The 19284-nt window shown below is 37.3% G+C and overlaps 1 protein-coding gene and 1 long non-coding RNA gene across 6 annotated transcripts in view; one reads left to right on the top strand and one right to left on the bottom strand.

The window, feature by feature from the left end:
• The window catches only part of LOC126848628 (uncharacterized), a 69707-nt gene that overhangs the window by 8373 nt on the left and 42050 nt on the right, over positions 1-19284 (top strand). The gene's annotated exons all lie outside the window — the stretch shown is intronic.
• The window catches only part of LOC126848602 (telomerase-binding protein EST1A), a 95986-nt gene continuing 88875 nt past the window's right edge, over positions 12174-19284 (bottom strand). For 3 of the 5 annotated variants that reach the window (XM_050589596.1, XM_050589599.1, XM_050589598.1), the window contains exons 25-27: positions 17984-18204; positions 17103-17184; positions 12174-16727 (exon numbers count right to left, since the gene is read on the bottom strand). In XM_050589596.1, the coding sequence (XP_050445553.1) occupies positions 16588-16727; positions 17103-17184; positions 17984-18204 (443 nt within the window). In that variant the 3' untranslated portion in view covers positions 12174-16587. The remainder of the gene's footprint in view (positions 16728-17102; positions 17185-17983; positions 18205-19284) is intronic. The other 2 variants (XM_050589597.1, XM_050589600.1) reach the window with 1 other exon arrangement.

The following is a 19284-nucleotide window of genomic DNA, read 5'->3' as shown; positions in this document are numbered from 1 at the left end:
GAGAGCCGCAGACTCAAAGGTTACAAACGCACTGACCCATGCGTGTCACCGTTATTTCCATTGATTTTTCCCCTCGAAAATCCTCAGAGCGTGCGATCAGCCTTTCTCTCTTTCCCTCTGTCCCGTTGACGCCAGCACGTACGAATCGAATCGAAACGCTCGCTCCTCCCGAGAAGAGAGAAGAAGGTGCACGTCATTACCTTACTTATGTAGTACATGGGAAGCGGCGGCGGATCCGCAGAGCTATTTTCCAGCGGCTCTCTCGAGCTACTGTATTTGCATGATTGACGGATTCTAAGATAGAAGGGGATAGATAGAAAGGAGAGTGCGATAACCCTCAATTGCGAATGAAAAGGCACACAGACAGTCAGTCTGTGCCCCCCCCCCCACCCCACCCCCGTTCTTATTTGTCCCGATGCGCGTACTTATTAATGTTGTTGCGGCCTTAATCACGGTTGCTGCCGTGCTTAATCTCCACCGTAATTCTGGATTTCCCTTCTGGCCTCGCTCCCAGATTGATTAACCGCACGGAAATCCCTTCTAATCAGTATTTCGTTCGTCTTAAGGGAGCATGAAAATGATGGATAATTTGTTGCAACAATGTGAATCACCTCCAGCTAAGCTACAGCTCTCTTCCGAATTAATATGTATTTATATCTCAGTTGTAAATATAATTATATTCAAATCTTGTATCGTCTAACAAGAATAACAGAAACATGGCGCGATATTAAAAATTTCCCCTCACTGATCATTGATCCGATACATTTCAATAAAAACCACGACTCTCATTCTTCGAGCGCTGCTTTTTGCGAAGATACCCGCTCGAAAGATCGCAATTAAATTATCGATCCAATAATGCGACTTTGCAGACTCGACTCGCGAATGACATAAGAATAGAGTAAATCGTGAGATCCGGAGTAATCTCTCTCGGTAGTTCTCTCATCACTTGCAGAGAAGAAGGAGATGCAAACACAGAGAGAGGCGGTCCCTCCGCCGAGACGATTCGACCCTCGATATTATCGGGAACGCGCCCTGGCAACCCTCCTCGAGACGTTCCATCCCCTCGCGACGACGGATTGCGACGTTAGGATCGATCCTGGCGCGCTCGAGATTGTCACTGCACGCGCGAACGCTCCTCTCGAGCGCCCTCGGGTAAACTCCACCTTGCGCCCGTCAAATTGAATCTCGATACACTCGGTTGACCACCGGTGGCTGTCTCTAATCCAGCTCCTACGAGACGAGAATCTCATCCTATAGCTCGGGGATCAAATATATCTCTCGCGGCATTTTGGTACTTGGAGACAGACTGTCTGATGAGAGTCTCGGAAAATGAAAGCTTATCAAATTTCAGTCGAAAAAGATTGGCTCGAGATTCATCGAGGAATCCTGTAATCGACACAAGCTACTCGATACTTACTTGCTTTGGCCATTAACTGCTTTATTTTTGCTGAGGAAAAATCAATGTTTGAAAAGACATTCAATATTTCCTATACAAACGCATAAATTTTACAGTAAATCACATACAAAAATACGTTTGCTTTCACAATAAATAATTATAGTGTATTTGGAATATAATAATATTAAAGTATTTATTATTATAAAAATTGTAAACTTAATTTATTTATTAATGTATTTGTTTTTCCATCAAAATTTGAATTTCAATACTTGAATAATTACAATAATCTTTTGTAAAATATAAAACATAAAATATAATATTATTAAATAGAAATATTATGATTTGTTTTATAGCATGTTCCACGATTACAAAATTAGATTGTAAATTTTTATTACAATATTTTCCATGCACATTTCGACGATAGACTTCAACTTGGTCTTTCGAGGCCGTGACGCGACTTGACGTATCGATTGTCGTAAATATACGTGACGGAAATTGCCGGAATATTTCAACAATATTGATGTAGTTAGATTGTAAAGTCTCGGACGCACGCATATGTAATATCTTAAGCGCGCAAATTTGTCTCTTTTCCGGGCCTTCTTGTCAAGGTTGTCGCTCTACTGTGGCTCTCGGTTCGGATACCGTTATTAACCGACGAGTTTTGCCGGCCCGGAGACACGTATAACCGTCTAATAACATTAATAACGAGAAACGTAGCTTCGTAGGTGGTCGCGAACCGAAGGAGATTTTCATAGATTGGTTCGATCAAGGAAGAGTATCGTGTGCCGTCGAAGTGTCATTACGCGTAAGTGCAGCATGCATCATGTGATTACGGCTGCGACGTCAAGCAGATGAGCGGGAAACGATACTCTCAAGCGATTTCAATTAAATTATCGTCGATATAGGCAACGGCAAATATTCAATATTCGCGGAGAAATTGCGATCTATTATCTCGACACGTATATCACGGTGGCGGACCTGGAAGAAGGAGAGATTACTTTCGTCAGAAAAATTCGCTTAATCGCGTTCGTTAATTTTTGAGCAACTCCTCAAGTGCGCGATTTCAAGCCGGCTATATCAGATATTCTTTTTCAGAATTTATTCTCTTTATAATGGCTAAAAATGTCAAAGACTGGAAGAAAGAGGTAATATAAACCGAGATATTATAATATGAGAAAGTCGAATCAAAATTTTTCTCCCATTTTCGATCTCAATTTAACATCTATTTTGATATTTTAAGCAGTTAGATCGCTCTTTCTCGAAACTATTTAATTTATAATTTTGCCGAAAGTTTATCTTTTAAACATCTAAATGAGAAACCGTTCGTTTGCTATTTGAGGTGTAAAGTAGAAGCTCATTTATAAATTAAATCTATTGAAATACTTTAGAATCCATCCGTGAGAAAATTGAAGTTTAAAATAAGAGAAAAATTTCGACTCGGACGCTATCGGACGAAAAAGGATAACATGAAAAAGAATTCACCGAAATTTACGACACATATTTAATTATATAAATTCGAGAAATCATAAACTGACAGAATGTCGGAAAGAATTGCTATGTTCTAATATAATTTCTGTATAAAAATATAAGGATTATTAGGAAATTAAGTTCCACGATAAGTTTCATGTCAATGTTCAATGTTTTATCGAAATTTTTTTATCGAAATATATAAACTTGATGAATATTTTATTACGTTTCCCTAATTTTGTGTAAAACTTCAACTTCAGCACATTCGCCCAATCTAAACGAGTGTAAACTATTGCATTGTCATGCGAGAGCCGTTAGGATCGTACGTTCACGCGCGATTATCCCGACAGATATCCCTCCTATACTCTCTGCTCGCTTCTTTTAAACTCGCACGCACGCACGCACGCGTGTACGCGTATACGAAACGCACGCAAATCTCGTGAGAACGATTCTATTGGCGCTGCACTGTGAAAAAAGGAGAAGAAACAGAGAGCGCAACGCATTTTCGTTGCGCTTCTCGTTGCGTGGGTGTACTTTTATTTAAAAATAATTAGTATGCATTATTTATATAAATAATTTATATATTATAAAATTCTTTTTTCTACAATTCTTCAATTTAATTTTTTCATCCAATATCCACAGCTTAATACGTATTTATTAAATCGTTAAGCAATCGAATCACTCTCTTTATGAGGTGTTTAATTTATAGTTTTGCTGGAAACTTCTCTTTCAAATCTCTAACAACAAATGAGAAACTGTATATTCATGTATATTCGTTTACTGTTCATTTGGAGTTTAAAATAAAAGCTCATACACAATTCCTATATAAATTAAATCTGTCTATAAAATTAATTAATAAAAAATTATATAAAGTTTATATATATAATTTTTTATTAATGTATAAATAATAATAAATAATAATAATTTAAATCTTTTAGAGTTCATAAATATGAGCTAATTGAATTTGAAAATAAAAGCGAAATTTCGATTTGGAGAGCTTTCGATATGCGTGCAGTTTGTTGTTGCTTTGTTGTTATTTTGTTTTGTGTTGAATTGACTGTATATTCTCTACTCTCCGTAAAAGAACGTATTTTTCTCAAAGATAAATTTATCTTGATCAAATTCATCTCGTATTTCTAATATATCGTGTATATGAATAAATATACTTATTTCCTAGCTATTAATAGTTAAATAGCAAATACGTGAGAAAAGAAAAAATATCTGCTTCTTTTTTAATATTGTCCCTCGTATAATACTTGCTCAATCACCTGCTGTATATTCTATATACACAGCTTTTGTAAAAAGCAAACGATATTCGAATCTCTTTTCCCGTACATCAGTCTTGCAAATATTGATACATAAACGAGTACATTGATCCGAGTATTAAGTAGCAAGTGTCAGATTCGATACGCACATTTACCGTGTGCACATATGTATTTGTACATATACGTGTTATGGAAAGTAGACGTCGCGCGATCAGACGCTGGTCGCACAATTCCATCACGTGTGAACGAATTGACCACCTGGCCAATATAAATAAATAATCATCATTGATATGCGAGACATGCGAGGCCGCTTGCGTGATCGATTGCCCGTCGTTACATGCGTGTACGGTAATCGCTCCGTAATCGTATGCCAGAATTACGAGTAAAGGCTAGCTTGAATCACTGCTTGAATCTTTCCTTGACCCTCCCATGTATTCTGCTCTTATGTGAGGCTGTAATCAATTCTTTTCCCACATGGTAATAAAAAATAATATACATATTTAAGATAAATTTCCTCAATGAGAGATGAGAGAACACTGCTAAAGATTCCCCACACTCCGAAAAATGAAAATAAGAAACAGAGAAATCCTACAATTCTTTCAATATAAGGTACTTTATACCAAAAAATCTATGATATAAAAATTATAATAATATTATAATATGAATTAAAAAGTGTTTACGATAAAAAAAATTCTGTGTCCAGAGTATCAACGAATGTATTGTAGATGTTATAATTATGTGCATCTCTTTCTTATTAAAAAAATTTTATTCACACCTAGAATTGTCTTGGCGAAATCAAATAAAGTTCACTCAAGTATATTTTTAATCAGACTCGATTTCATTGATCAATTCGATTTCAATCAGTTTCGTATGAAAGATTGGCGCATAGCGCAACGCAGATGAGAACAAGGAGTCGATTTTCACGCCGGGCCATCAGTTGGTGATCAATCATCAAATCTGACGTAACGAGAAATTCGTGTATATTCGCAAATATTGTGATCGGGCGATTAAAATCTAAATGACGACGTCATCCGGCTTACGTCAGAGAACGAACGATGGTCCATCCAGAATCCGGATACGATCGATGACGTGCGCTTCGCAATGCGCCGGTAGATCAGCGGCAGCTGATTAACGACACTCGAATAACGCGGCGGATGCGCGACGGTTTACGAGCGTGACTCACGTTCACGCTGGTAACATCGATAGAGCCGAGTTAAATTATGTAAAGGTTCGCGCACACGCGCGTTCCGACACGTCGGAGCTGAGCGGTTTCCCCGGCAGCTATCGCTCTTAATGAGATGCGCGAAGCGAACGCGAAGAGATCTCTCACCGTCTATTTTCGCTCTTAAATTAAACCCGACACGGCACCGAGCCCGGCATTTCAATGACCGCGGATTTTCAAACCCGGCAGCACGGAATAAATAATACCTCAATTTTTTACAAGAAACTTTCGATCGATTCTGATAAGCAGATTTCGTCTCACGTGTTTCAATACTGAAACGTTACAAAAATAAATTCCAAAAATATTGTCGAAATGAAAATATATCGAGGCAATCGAAAAAAGAAAGATTATCCTTCTTGCACTTCTCCTAGTTAGTTATTGATTGTCATGATTCCAGTTGTGCGAGGGATTCCCCGGTCTTTCGCGATGATAGGTGGTTGATTCACTGGAGCATTGTTTCCAAACGATACGCATACAATGGCTCAAAGCGATCTGAATCTAATCTATGACTTATGGCCGCGATGCTCGCCTCTTGAATGAACAATGTGCGCGCGTATATTTTTCTTTCCGTTTTTTTTTTTTTTTCATTTTACGATTGATTCAGTCCCGGCTATAACTCGCAATCATACTTGATCTCTTCCTATCAGCCGACACGGTAATCGCGAGAAAAAAAAAATTCTTTTCGTATCTATTTCCTCGTAAATATCCATACATTATCAATTATATCGCTACATTTTAAATTTTGTCACACCAACTATAATGTTATGTAATAAATATGGAAATTCCTATTTAAAAAATTCAAAAAATGATCTTGACAAAAAATGAACCAAGATCAAAATACGACTATTTGATAATTAAATTATTTAATTATTTTGTACACTTATAACTAAATCACTAATATTGTGTGTCTATTTTTTTCGCTATTATATATATTATTATTCGATAGGAGTGAAATCTCAAATGCATTGTGGAAAATTCAAAAAATAAATTAACTCTGATAAAAGTAATAAAAACCGGCATTATTCCTAAAAATATATTGCTTTAATATATGTTTTAATAATAAATTAAACATATAATAAATAAATCTGGTTACTCTACAAATACATATTTCAGAATAAATAAATTGCTAATGATGCAATAAAAAAATTGCCATAAAAAAATTGATAAAAAAATTTTCCAGCATACGTTTTGGCTTTTTGCTGCAAAGGAAGACAAACAGACAAAGATCCCGATCTTTCGATCGAGAGAAAAACGAAAAAAGAACCGCCGCTTGTAACATGGCATATTACACGACGTTCGATGCGACAGAGTCGACTAACGTAAGGTGCCTGGGCAAAGGGAGGAAGTCAACGGCCACGACGGTGTGCATTTAGCGGTCGGAAGAGGCATTACCTAACACACGCGGCGAGATTGGATCTGCTTGCGCGGACGAGGAAAAACGAGCGGATGACTTCCTAGATAGATAAGGATCACCGCGGACGAGTATTCTCTTTAAAGCGACGAGGTCGAGCCGGTCCTGCGATTCGCCATTATGCGATTCCTTGAATCCATCGGGACGTTCGTCCCTTTTACTCGAATTGCGATTCAGCAAATTGCGTGTGTCCAGGAAAATTTTAAGAAAATTAACTTCTTCGTGTGATTTATTTTCTTCGCTCTTCAATCTTATCTTGAACATCAATTTATAGGAAAGAGATAATGCTGGAGATGTGTGGATATTAATAGACAATTTCTGACTTTTAAACAATCCAATCATATTTGTCAAATCCATGTATTTTTCACTTCAATTCAAGTCGAACATTAAAATGGCAAATCAAGCATTTTTTCAGACTGCAATAAAGGAAGTATCGGAGATGATGGCAAGGAAGTAAAAAAAAAAAAAGAGACAGAAAAGGGAAAAATGAAGAGTGCAACAAACTGCGAAATATAATAGGTCTGAGTTACGACCGCGGCTGTGTGGTCCTGGTTTGACCTCTGGTCGCGCGAGGTAGTTAGCTTTGAGGCTTAACACGACGCATGACGTACGCAACACGGCCTCTCCAAGCAATGTGGAGAAGAGCGAGATGGTAGGTGGTGGTATTAATGCAAGCCTCTCGAGTTCGCTCGTCCGACGATGTTAACGCCAGATCGACTCGCGCTTTTATTACGTAAAATATCTTATCCGTGATTCGCGCGCGCTATCGCGATGATATGCTCATCGCTGCAGTTGCGTTTACGAGAAACCTTATCGCGTACGCACCTAGGGCGCTCAGCAATCTCATCGCTTAAATTAAGTTATTTAACCGCCGCGCGATCCATAACACGCGGCCTGATTAATTTGTACATTCGACAATAATGAATAAATATACAGATATTAATATGCGAAGGACATAGAACATGCTCGAGTTTTATTAATATTAAAAATAACGATAAAATATATATAATACCAAATATTTTCTATAAAAATTGCTTTTACCACAATAATGTTTTAAGTAACATTTTTTTCGTAATAATGGTTAAATTATTAATATAAAATAATATAAAATATAAATTAATATTAATAAAATATAAATTAATATGAAATTATTAATAAAATATAATTAATAATACAAAGTAATATAAATATTGAAAAAATATAAATTGATAATTATAAAATAATATAAATAATATAAAATAAATTTTCTAGATGTCATATATTTTCCAATATAAAATCTTACCCCATAATATTTTGGATTAAAGTTCATAAAAGATTTTTAGAGACATCGCTGAAAAATCTTATTGAGAGCGCCGTGTAATGTTTTTTGTCGAAGGAACGGGCTTTTCGTCGCCAGGATAAAAACCGGTAAGGGCAATAGCGCGATTATCGCATTCGCGCAATGCGTCTGCCGCATTTCGTAATCCAGACGAGACGAGAAGTGCTGCGACGAATACAGAAAATGCATCCACGATCTGTACGTGAAAGGCGAGGTACGATTGCCTCGGCTCCGCTTTTTAATGCATCCCTATCTGCATCCGCAAACTGTTGCGTAAGAGTTCGGAAATGGAATTTGCGGCTGGAAGGAAGAAGTGACGAAAATTGAACAACGCAATGATTAATCATTCTTGCTAAAATTACGTCTCGTGTATAATTATGTATACTTTGTTGCAGCAAGGAATTTTAAAAGTCATCCATGCGTCACTTATCAATTAAAAATAGATTATTAATGAGCATATCTTATTAAAAAAATGCGTGTCTCAAATATCTATTTCTTATCACATATTTTTATCGTTTTCACGTGTATATGTGGCCCTTTCAGCCTGCCCGCTTCATTTTATATATGTATTGGTGAAGTTTGAACTTTCTCAAAGACAAAATTTCAAGAGTACGACGGAACATATATATATATATATATATATTATCGTTCTCGAAGAAGCGCAGACTCATGCGCACCTCGTTATCGCCTCCACCGAAATTTATCGAGGCACGATTATCTCCCTCCATTACTCTCCCTTCTCCCCTGTTTCGGCGCGGTAAAAGAAATTACGCTCGAGTCAAAGCGGATGCACCGAGCCCACCCGGCGCGATCGAAAGTCATCCAGTCGCCGGGGCATTCTGGCTGGCGGCCAGCTGACTTCGCACAAGAACGCACCGACCGGGGTCCCGCGTACACCCACACCCACCCACACACACACACACACACACATACATACACGAAGGAGAGCGAGATGCCTAAGTATGTTTCTATCACACGTGCAACGACCCCGTGAACTTGAACTTGCGCCGAGCCCTTGCCCGCTGGCCTGGCTCAGCTCAAATTGTTCGCCGAAACGTCGTTAAGCGGCGCGAAAAGAAAGAGGCCCCGATCTGCATCCGGAAAGGCAGAGAAACGCAAAGCGGCCTGTGCGCGAACACACAAGAGAGGACGCGCGCGTTCGCGGAAGAGTACAAGCGAGGAGCACGAGGTGATGTTAATCGCTACCAGGAAATAGCGAGCTGGGGGATAGTTCCTCTCCTGAAGACGTGGCCTGCAGCATCAGCAGCGGCACCATCGGGGAGCGGCGTGCGCGCCGTCTCTCTCTCTCTCCCTTCAGTTTCTAAACATCGAGAAGCCGTGTCGGGGCTAGATTTCAGATGCACCGAGCGAATCTTTATGCCGCCATATGGCGACGGGGATCTCTCTCTTCTTCCCTCTGTGCTCGCCCGCCGGTTTTATACTCCCGTCAGACAAGTGCGGGCTCTCTTGTGAATGCGATTACGTGCTTCTCACATAAACGCGATGACCAGTAGCGAGCACTCTGTGCTCGCCTCGCCAAATTATGCCGATGTCCGTCGACCGCGCATAGGGTCGTTTAACCCTATGTTGGAAAAGTCAAAGCGAACGAACGTTCCTTTCGATGTGTTTCCGATAAAAGAGAATCGATAAGGCTCGATATATAATAATGATACAATAATCATATGGAATATTCAAGGCGACGATTCGTGCCGAAGGGATGAAGGAAGAGAGACGATAAGCAAATTGGAGTGCCGACTTCAACACTTTAATCTGATTTTTTTTATCGTGTCGAGATTTAAAGCGTTTACGTATATATATATATATATATATATATATATATATATATATATATCGTGTAAATTCTTTATGAGAGAGAAGCTAAATAATAAAATTTTCCATAATATATTATTAATTTAATAATATTAAACAATATTACTTCGATTTAAACGATACTTCCATAGAATTCTTATTTCATTTTCATTTAGTTTTATCGAGTAATTTAATGTCAAAAGAATTTGCGATCCCCCATGTTTCATAAGCTTTTGGCTGAGAGAAAATCAACTTTCAAGTATCCATACGAAAAGGCATGCGGTGATTCTGGTACTTGGAGATAATAATCCTCCGATCTGGAGGACAAGATAAAACTCGGTATGCGGGTCACCCCGTTCGTGCATATCGCAAGAGATACATTATTCAATCAGATAGCGGGCGGAAGTTTACGTTATCTCGTGGCTGCTACCACATAACTTACGCCTTGCGCTCTCTATCTCTTTTAATCGTTATGCATTCTCTCGGTCAAACTAAAGAAAAATTCGAAAGTTATATCTCTGAGAAATTCAATGTCACTTATATAATTATAAAGTAACTACAACAAAAATGTCACATAATGCACAGTGTTGAATATTCGCAATCATTATACACATTATATACATATGTACATCCCTTAATAATTGTTTCGTCGCGGTATGTATACTCTCTCGACATGGATAGGAATATAATGTAATTAGTGTGTAATTATAAATGTCAGAGGCTAAAGAATACGTTTATTAATTTTAAACTTGTCTAAATAAAATAAGCAAAGTCGGCGAAATATTTAAATATACCCATCAATGATTATGCACGTGATACAGTGAAAAAAGAAACAGTACGTAAATAAAATTAAAAAAAAAAAAAAATTAAGAAAATGTCATCAACAAAGAAAAATCGTTCTTAATAATTTTTAGATGTTTGATGTACGCGTCATAAAAATAATCATGATGTAAAGTGTCAAGTGATTCGCAATCATCTGCTTGTGTGCACGTGTGTCCCTCGATAAGCTCTGTTACATCGCATTATGTATGCTCTCGAAGTGCAACGGCTATGAGAATAAAATGTAAGTACTTACCCTTAGTCGCGACAGGCGATTGCCTTTCTCGGAATTAGATATGTCCCTTTATTGGTGATCATTGCTGCTGCTGTTGCAGCAGCAACAGCAGCAGCGATGGCAGCGGCAGCAAGTTCAAGGTTGACCGGGTAAAAATAGCCAGATCTTGCCGGGCTCTCGCTCGACGAGGAACGTGCGGCTTCTCTCGCTGCGTCTGTTGACTGTGTCTGACCGGAAATGTCCTGTCATCTGATCGAAGACATTTCGAATCTCATCCCACCAAATAATTCTCTTAACTATCGATACTGATTTTAGGGATTATCAAACAAATAATCATTCAAAATAATTCAAGTATTTTATCTCACATACACACTAATTATTTAATATCTTTATTTAGGAATCGCTACTTGTATTTAATTTAATTTAATTTAATTTAATTTAACAACTATCTTCCCTTCAATCAGCTGAAAAAAAATTTCAGATCCAAAAGATAAGATATAAAAAGCGTTTTTTCCTAAGACACATTAATGCGCCAGTAAATTTAATTCTAGGGCCTGAGGAATATATAAATCCAGATAAATCTGATAGAACCATTAGTTAAAGTTAAAAGAGAATCGCAACACAAAGCCGTTGTTGAACATTGGAATTTATCGATCGCGACAAGCACGTACACAAACGCCATAACGGTGCTTGTTGTCGTCTGTTTTTCGCGAAAAAGAAGAAACTTGCATCTCTTAGAGAAAAATAGTGACACTTGAGATAACTCGGACGACCCTCACGCGTCTGAGGGAAATACCGTCCGCGGACGGTACCTTCTGATTACGGGGTATATAACGAGGTCGAGATCAACGGCTCTGTAACGCGACCAGGATCCACATTGCTCTTGACTCTAAATCTCGCCAACTAGGTAAAGAGCACGCGGGCGTAAAAAAGAGTGCTCTAGTGTAGAAGAGAGTCGTCAGATCCTCGATTCTCGCAACGGACTGGCAAAAATTGTGACGTCGTATTCCACCGAATAGAATAAATCGCCAGATTATTGCACTTACCATCATTCGCTAAAGACATAATGTAATTCCGATGAATTTCCTAAAAATTGTGGAATGGATCTTGGCGTAAGATGTTGACGGTATTCGAGCAACATCTCGTAGTAAACAATAAAGAGAGAATATTGTATACTAAATATCGTGTATATATATATATATATATATATACACGAATAAAGTACATAACGTAATAACGCTAGTCTCAACGTTTTATTGAATATTCAAAGTGGTAACACTATTAGTAGCGACATTTCTTATAATGTGTAATAAACGATTAGTCTAAAACTTCTGCTTTCGTAGCATCATTCCCATAGTTTCGTTATTTCCGTCATCGTCGCTGTATCGCGTTATCGACAAACGTCTTTTCCTGAGACGAAATACAAACGAATCACGTTCTTTTGCTTCATCATACAATGATACAAATACATAGATTTATTAGAAATATTGCGAGACTCTAGCGTAAAATCGGTGACGAATGGGTGTATGGGTATTTTTGTATATATATATGTATAATTATATATATATATATGTATATATATAACGTGTATGCGAGCGCATATAAAATTATATATATAATTATATATATACCTATATATACAACATAGATATAAGTATATTTACGTTGTTGGATTCATCTTGGAAGCGGGGAGCGTCAAGAGAGAAATTTTCTCGCCGCGGAATTTTACTCGCGTCCGAGATAAATCCAGCTCTAAAAATCACGATGTCTATTTTTATATCGCAATTGTCTACCTATATTCAGGCATTTTTTATTCAACCTCTCTCTCTGACACACACACTCTCTCTCTCTCTCTCTCTCTCTCTCTCTCAATAATTGGGGTGAACTCGATCGCGCAAATCGATCGAAAGAACAACATATGTAAATTGAAAATTGAAAGACAGGAATGAGTCGAGTGGAGTGGATATATGTATATTACATCGAAACAGCGGAAATGAATCGTGATTACTCAGGAAGAGACGGATAGAGTCTTATCGAGGTGGCTTAATCGTGAATAGAGTGTCTATTGCACTGCTACGTCTATTGCAGAAGAGAGTTATTGCAATGATGTAGAATAAACGCTATATGATATGCCCGGAGTACGATTGCAAACTATACCCTGATTATCTCGTACAACATAGTATTATAAATAACGAACGTTAACGATAAACACTTTCCTCGATCAGCCAAAAAAAAAAGACAACATCAAAATTATCGTTCAAACTCTATCTTTCCATATTTCATTCATTCCCTCTATTATTTTCGATGGCGACAAAATCACTATTAACTTTATTTCTTCACACAAACATGTATAACAATCTTTTTATATATTTCAATGTAAATATAATTGTAATTAATTGTAATTGTTTTTTATAAAACTAATTTCTTAAAAATAAATTTTATATAACTTCAACTCTGGATTATTTTATGATCAATCCGAGGTTTAACTTCTCACGTTGAATTTTGACGTGTTTGATTGGTAGGTCGGCTTAAAAAGAAAAGTGTTTCTCGATTATTTTCCTGTTATATATTCACGATTGTATGACGAACTCGCGCAATCAATTTCGCCTCATCTCTCGCGCTCTTTCATGCTTTATTCCAAATACATCTGTACTCCCTTGTACGAATTAATCGATCACTTATGGCGATCGAACGCGCGCATTAAAAAGGCTACGAAAGACTATACTTAAAAATTAATGAAACACAATGAGACAGGTGTACATCATCGGTGCTTTTATCAAATTGTCCATTGATACGCACTCGATCTCGCCGTGAAGGTTTGAATAAAAAATTGAGCTAAAAACGGCGACGGGAGGAAAGGAAAGAGGAAGGAGGAAGATATGTGACAGGGGGAGAAAAGGAAAAAGGCGCCAAAGCAAACGAACGACACGCCGAAGGACGAGAGATACGAATAGCTTCGCAGACGGAATAGCTCGCATTTCTCTCTCTTCTTTCTTTATTCTCAAGCGATCCTGAATCCTGTCGAACGCTGCTTCACCCGCGGACATTGAGAAGTACGTATACTTCAACAAGATCTCGTCGCGTTTCGAAAATGGTGAAGTTGCACGATTATAGCTTGCGGATTCGAACGACAAATTAAATCCATAAGTAGTAATAGTAGAGTCCGCGTATACATAGACAACGTTTCTTCGGGAAAAGGGGGACAACATTTTCTCGCAATGAAGATGAAAATGTAGAGATGTTCTAATATCCCTTTTTACGTGCCTTTATAAAATGCCGCTGAACAGACGTCCCACGACACGTCCTCGCGACAAGATTTTTTTTTTCTGTCCGAATGGCGCAGCCTCTCGAGCGGAACATCACGGTGTAACGAAATGATTCTGCCCGAGCTATGCCGGTGGGTGGGCTCTTCTTCTACTTATCGATTCGATTTAATTCGCAGGAATTTCAACGCGATGTCAAGTTTTATCGCAGATACGGTTTTCTTTACGATTACTTCTTTTCCCTTTCGTCAACTGCCCGCCTCCGTTAATTTAGTTACCATTTTCTTCCTCTATCTCTCTCTCTCTCTCTCTCTTTCACTCTTTTTCCTCGCACGCACACACTTTAATACGCTAAGGAGCTTAAGTAACTACCTCATCTCTGTCGAAAAATAGTACATCGTGTTCGCTATTCGGTCCCGAAGTTCCTTGCGTGCCTCGACCACTGTGCACTTCCGAAAGCTTTTTTCTCCCAAAAGATATTTGACAAAACAAGTCGCGAATGAAGCGATTTTGAAGTCTCTTTTACGTTCTCCGTGTCGCGAGAACAAATCAAGCAAGTTTTATTTCGTGTTTATTATCCGCTTAATCTCACCAAATGGTAAATCGTTAACTCGACATAGATGGTAAAAGCGTCAAACGATTCCGACACGGAATGTTTGTAATGGCAATCATGTCACGTTTGCGGGATGCATTCACTCGCCGCTTATCGATAAAGTATTTTTAATATTATAAAGAATACGTACACACATGTACAATCGTTTGTATCATACCTTCCTACCTGGAATAATCATCCGCGTCTTCTTGCGTTAACTCTCGAAGTCTTAAAATGGTGAATCTTAATATTAAGCTACACAAGTGAGTACTTGTGAATAATAAAAAAGATATCTTTAGTACGTCTCTGTACGTCTGTTAAAAACGATTTAAAAAAAAAAGACTTACTTTCGAAAATCGATGTTTGATTAATGCGCAAGATATACTTTCGATCAAAAAATTCAAAATTTTTTCTGAAATTATAATATTGATATTAATTAATAATTAATATTGAAAATATAATTATAATTTTTAAAATTATATAAATTATATAAATTTTAAAATTATATTATATTATCAATATTATCAATATCAATATTATATGTATATAATATCAATATTTCGTTTAAAAATATTAATATATATAATAAATTGAATATAATTCCTTTATATTCACATGTTTTTTGAGTCGGATATTTTACATAATTTAAAGTTAATTTTCGAAGGGAAGCGTCTTTCTCTCAATCGTTTCTAATTACACGATAAAGTTAAATCGATTGTCGATCTTGCGATATTCTCGATGGCGATGATATTGCAGTTATTGGTTGAAAATAAATTTAATAATTTACCTTATGGTAGTTTAAAGATAATGATGTTAACTTTTGCGCTGAAAGAATGAAGGAGAGAATTCCTCTCGTGGAAAATGTCACGCAGGACGATAAAAAACGCGTTTCGCGATCATCTCGAATCATGTTCGCATACATGATATAAAAATTTTAATAACATCTCGATGAATAAAGTAAATATAGGCGAACAAAATTATACAAAATGATTATATAACTGCCAATAGGCGATAAGATAAAAAAAACAATCTACAAAGTCAATGACAAGAACATTAAAAGACAATTCTTTTTATACCGTTTTTCTTGCATTTTTTCAAAACCTCCACATCTTCCGTCGATCATCTTTCGGTGTTACTGTCTGTCATCGTGGTCATATACTCGACGTATTCTTTCGGACCACCCGTTATACTAGTCATCCTCGAGTGAAAAGGCTCTTTGGGATTTTTACGTCTGCACGTTCGAGATACACGGAACAATTAGAGAATAGAAAATGTCACGCTCGAGAGGAGCCTTCAAATGGCTCGCGCGTTTCCGGCAAGCCTTTTCTTTTTCTTATCGATAGTACCGTATTTCATTCAATGAAATTTTACCGCGCGCTTTGTTTTTCTTTTCTCTCCCTCATAGATTTTGCTCTCATTCGCGCCGCACATTGTTTTCTCCTCATGATGAGATTAAAAAAAAAACTTCAGAAAAAAAGTATCATCGGGAAACAATCTGAATATCTCGTTTGGGAACTAACTTACGCGATGACAACGTCGTGCGCGCACAGTTGATGGTCGATCGGATACGAAGCAGATCCATGACGAAGATAGCAATGAATTGCTCGTCGACAATGATGAGCGTCCCTCTTCTCTTCTTCTTCTTCTTCTTCTTCTTCTTTTTTTTTTCTTCTCCTTCTACTTCCCTTTGCACTTCTTCTCGTTGAGTTTGGTCGAGCTCGCGCGATAGGAACACGGAAGATTTCTCGTCAAGTGAGGATTGGAATTGGTCGCGATCACGTTATGCCATCTCAGCCTAATACGGCCCATTGCATAAAATCGGGCACTTCTCTCACGGGTACGTCCCTGGCTAGAGCCTTCACCCTGAGGTTCCGGTCTTCCGTGAGCAGGACCACCTCCCGTCTCAAACGTCGCGGCTGTCCTTCCTCTGCTGGGACAAAAGGTGGGATTCCCCCCAAATTTTTTTTTTTTTTTTATTAAGTTTGTGCGACCCTCTCAAAGCCCTCCCGCTATTATAATGCATTTATTCTCCTTTCCCGGTACTCTTTGATAAATTGAAACTAGCGAAATATTGCCTCTAGATCTTCTTTGATAAATTTGAAAACAGGATTATCCTCTTTGACAAATTTAGAGTCAACTAGTAGTATCAAAAAAAGTATCTTCTTCTCTTAGGGAGATTTAAAATAGAATTATAGACGCACTCCGTGAATAGTGTCCGATGCAATTAATTATCAGATAAATGAAAGAGATAATAAAACGAAGAAAAATATTTCTAAATCGAAGCACTAGATGGAAAGATTCCTACCTGCGTTTGCCTGATCCTTGTTGCTCCTGCAGAGGCTGAGACATGTTGTCAATATTCTGTCATCATTTCGTGTCAGTCCATCCTGAAACAAGACAACAATTCAAGTTTGAAAGGAATACATCGATAAATGCGATATATAATTACGTTCGCAATTTCAATCGAGCTCCCGCATTTGTCAGAGATTGTCATTAAAATTGAGTCTTCAAAGTGAGACATTACGTCGACACAAAGATAAGCAGGTATAAAGTCGCGATGCCGCGGAAAACGATGCGCACGTACACCCGCCGCGTGGGTGTTCTCGGATACTCGGCTCGTTATCATAACATTCGCGCTTCAATGAATACCGTGCCTTAACTCTCTTCGCTGCCATTGATCTTCGGAACGACTACTTCTGTGTTGTATCATACCGTGTAGCTGTTAGAATCCTATCGATTGCATGTCAAAATCGTTTCGCTTTATCGTGTCGCCTGTCATTACACAAGTTGCAGCCATTCAGATATAAAGTTGCGATGAAAATATAACAAGTCCTTGATATAATTTGCATACTCGAATCATTTGTCGGAGCGTGTAATCGCCAGTGATATTTAAAATCATTATCTATTTAATAAAATATAAAATAAATCGACAGATGAAGCTAAACGACTTGTTTGGAGAATAATGCGTGTAGCGATATGTTTAAAAAAATTTTTTAAAGTCGTTGGATAAAGAAAGGTAAAAAAAAAGAAAGAGCAGACAAGAATATTGCTCGTTACAAATTCTACTCCGGTCAACGATCGATCGCAAATTTGCCTTCTAAATGTCCCGAGAACGTCGAATACAGTTAGCCAAGAGACGTAAGCGTATCGAATCGCTGACGTTCTCGTTCGCCGCTTCTCACTTACCTTGTCGACGTCCTCCTCCGCCGTAAAGTTGCTGGATGGCAGAACGGTGCCTCTTGTGGTTATGCACCGGATCGCCGGATTTCGGCTCCTCGCGAAGGCCAGTGCCGCTTTAGCACTCTCGGCAACTCGTGCCACATGCTCGGGATTCAGAGTCGCCCTCGACGCTGGAGGACAATCTCTCGCGTCAGCGCCCCGTGCTAGACCTTCGAGTTCGTTTAACACTGCAACAAAGGATATCATTTCCGCTCATTAAACACGCATGAAGAATTCGCATCTAAGAATTCGCAATGTCCGTCTCGTGGGAAGGGGAGTTGCTAATAAAATTAATTCATTGTTGAATCGATTATTAAGCGTGAATCTTGAAAAATTAATGCGTAGAGAAGAGAAATAAAAAAGAAGAATTATGACGGGAGATATTAATCTTCCATCATAAAACACTTATATTCATTATAATTCGTATAATAGTGATGTATTTTATTCGACTTTGCATCATTGATTTTCATATATACACATTTTTCGAAACTTTTTGCATTTATAATTAATTTTTAACATTTTATTAAACACAAGAAGATAAAAATTCCATATTAAAAAAATTTGATAAAATTTCAGATATCAAAAATACAGTTTAAGTATGAATATTGCCATCTTCCTATCATTTCGTTCATGAAATTTGGTCAGATAATTTGGTAACGCTCATTCAATGATGGTCGACTCATAAAAAAAAAAAAAGAAAAATCGCAACAATTTTTCTTAAAGTTTCTGTACACATTTCATCATTCAAGCTTAAGGATGTATGTGGCATATATCGAAATACTAACAAACGCATTAAAATTTCATAGATTGTTCTACTATTTCTTCTGAATATTTGTGCAAAAACTAAGTACAATTCTCTTAACGGTTTGAAAGTTATTTAAATTTGAAGTTACTATTGATTCTTATGGAAAACCGCCTATTGTAGCACTTATTGACAAATTTGACAAAAAGCAATATTACCAATGAATTAAAAATTTTCACATATATTAAAGAAATTCTAATAAATATTTGTGCAAAACTTGATTTAGATCCACTAATTTGTTTAAAAGTTATTTATTAAAAATTGTAGAAAAATATTATCTGTCTCTTTTTCTCTTTCTGCAAATTATTCATTTTTCATTGTTTTTTGCAGTTGATTTTAGAGGATATTCACGATTAAAAGTTTTTGCCATAAATTAGGAAAACTATTAATTACAACTATTTTCTTTTACGAAGACATCAAAATCCATATTATTTTGTGATACTTTAATTTTTTTCATAATCCGAAT

The sequence above is a fragment of the Cataglyphis hispanica genome, chromosome 4 (assembly GCF_021464435.1).
Source record: "Cataglyphis hispanica isolate Lineage 1 chromosome 4, ULB_Chis1_1.0, whole genome shotgun sequence".
Classification (NCBI taxonomy): domain Eukaryota; kingdom Metazoa; phylum Arthropoda; class Insecta; order Hymenoptera; family Formicidae; genus Cataglyphis; species Cataglyphis hispanica.
This window is presented reverse-complemented; position numbering and strand designations above follow the sequence as displayed.